Consider the following 1593-nt stretch of genomic DNA (forward strand, 5'->3'; position numbering starts at 1 on the left):
AGCTCAGGTTCTTTTTTACCCGAGGAGGTTTCGGGGGGACGAGAGGCTCCCGGCTCAGCCAGCGGCGCTGTAAGGGAGAGGCTGAGCCACACTGACTCCAGGGAGCAACCTCAGCCCCTGGGCGCTGGACCGGTGCCGCGCTGTCCCCTGACGCGTGAACGCCCGCAGGCGGGGGGACGGGGATGGCCGCCTCCTGGGGGCACGAGGCCATTCCCCGCTGCGCAGGGAAAGCCGGTCAGCGCGAGCCACCCGGGATTACTGCCACCAGAGCAGACCTCCCTCGCAGGCAGGTCTAAACGGGTAGGCTGGAGCTCTGCCCTGGAGCAAACCCTGCTCTGGATGCTGGCTGGATGGGAAGGAAGTGCTGGTCCCTCCCCGGGGCAGAGGGAAGACGTGGAGGTTGCTCACAGACCGTGGGCCAAGCTCCCTCCGACTCACAGCTGCCCGTGACTCCCCTGCTCCCCAGATGCTTCAGCCAAGGAACGTTTGTGTAGGACCTACCCGACTTGGTCTGCTTCATGTCCACAACCTTGGCGTTGGCGCTCATCTGATAGAGGGTTTCCAGGAGCTGGCTGGTCTTGCGATAGAGCATGTGTGTGGCCAGACCTTCTCCCTGCTTGTTCTTGGGGAGGGAGACCTTGGGTACCTGCAGAGGCGTCAGGCTGGCCAGCTCCATCTTCATCTGGTCTCCCTGGGACCGACGGGGAGAAGGTCGTTAGGGGCAGGGCGTTTATTTGGGAGGAACTGAGCAGAGACAATGCGGCGTAAAGGCAGCAAAAAGGAGAGCCCAAACAAAAAACAGAGGGCATAAAAATATAGCCCAAACCACCAGAGGGTGGGCCTTCCAAGGGTGGGAGCACGGATGCCCACGGACAGCAGCGATGTCCCAAACACACCAGGACGCCGGAGGGAAGCCCTCGGACAACCAGCTGAGCAGGCGTAAGGCTTGGGGAGGGGGAAACAAGGTCAGCGCCTCAGCACTTACAGAACCGTAACTCGACAGTGGCCACGTACGTGACTCACTAGATTTAAGAGCCATCATTAACAGCTTCACACTTGTGCATAATAATCTGCATAATTATATGTCTGTGAATTAATATTGGTGGAATGTTATTCAGTTAATTAGATTATTTGCTGCTTTGCCAATTTCCTCATAGTGCGTTCGTTAATCAATAAATGCCTTAATCAGCCTGCATCAGCCGGCACCTGAAGTCCCCCGTCTGAGGGGGGGACCAAGGCTGGGCAGTGACACCACCAGCACCCCCGGCTCCCCCGGCCGCTCCGGCTCCCAGCCGCCGACCCTGCGCTCGGACCAAGGGCTCGGCCCCTTCCCCAGAGGAGCCAAAGCCCGTCACTAGCGGAGAGCTCGCCGCGAGCCCCGCAGCAGAGCCGTGCTCCTGACCACCACCAGATGTGGTGGACTAAGCGCCCTTCCTCCAGCGCATCCCACGCGGACCCGCATCCCACGCGGACCCGCATCCCACGCGGACCTCTCTCCCTGGCCCTTCCTGGCCTCTTGGGACACGACTTAGTCCAAGACTATCAGCCGAAGGCAGGCACCAACCCAGCGCAAGCCCGGAGCCCAGAGCCTGC

General features: G+C 60.9%; 1 protein-coding gene across 1 annotated transcript in view; it reads right to left on the reverse strand.

The window, feature by feature from the left end:
- Positions 1–110: 110 nt before the first annotated feature.
- DCTN1 (dynactin 1) overlaps positions 111–1593 on the reverse strand; it is an 80539-nt gene continuing 79056 nt past the window's right edge. Inside the window, exons 24-25 of the mRNA XM_009332114.1 lie at positions 502–691; positions 111–217 (exon numbers count right to left, since the gene is read on the reverse strand). Of these exons, the coding sequence (XP_009330389.1) occupies positions 111–217; positions 502–691 (297 nt within the window). The remainder of the gene's footprint in view (positions 218–501; positions 692–1593) is intronic.

Source organism: Pygoscelis adeliae, unplaced genomic scaffold, assembly GCF_000699105.1.
Source record: "Pygoscelis adeliae isolate BGI_AS28 unplaced genomic scaffold, ASM69910v1 Scaffold679, whole genome shotgun sequence".
NCBI classification, from domain to species: domain Eukaryota; kingdom Metazoa; phylum Chordata; class Aves; order Sphenisciformes; family Spheniscidae; genus Pygoscelis; species Pygoscelis adeliae.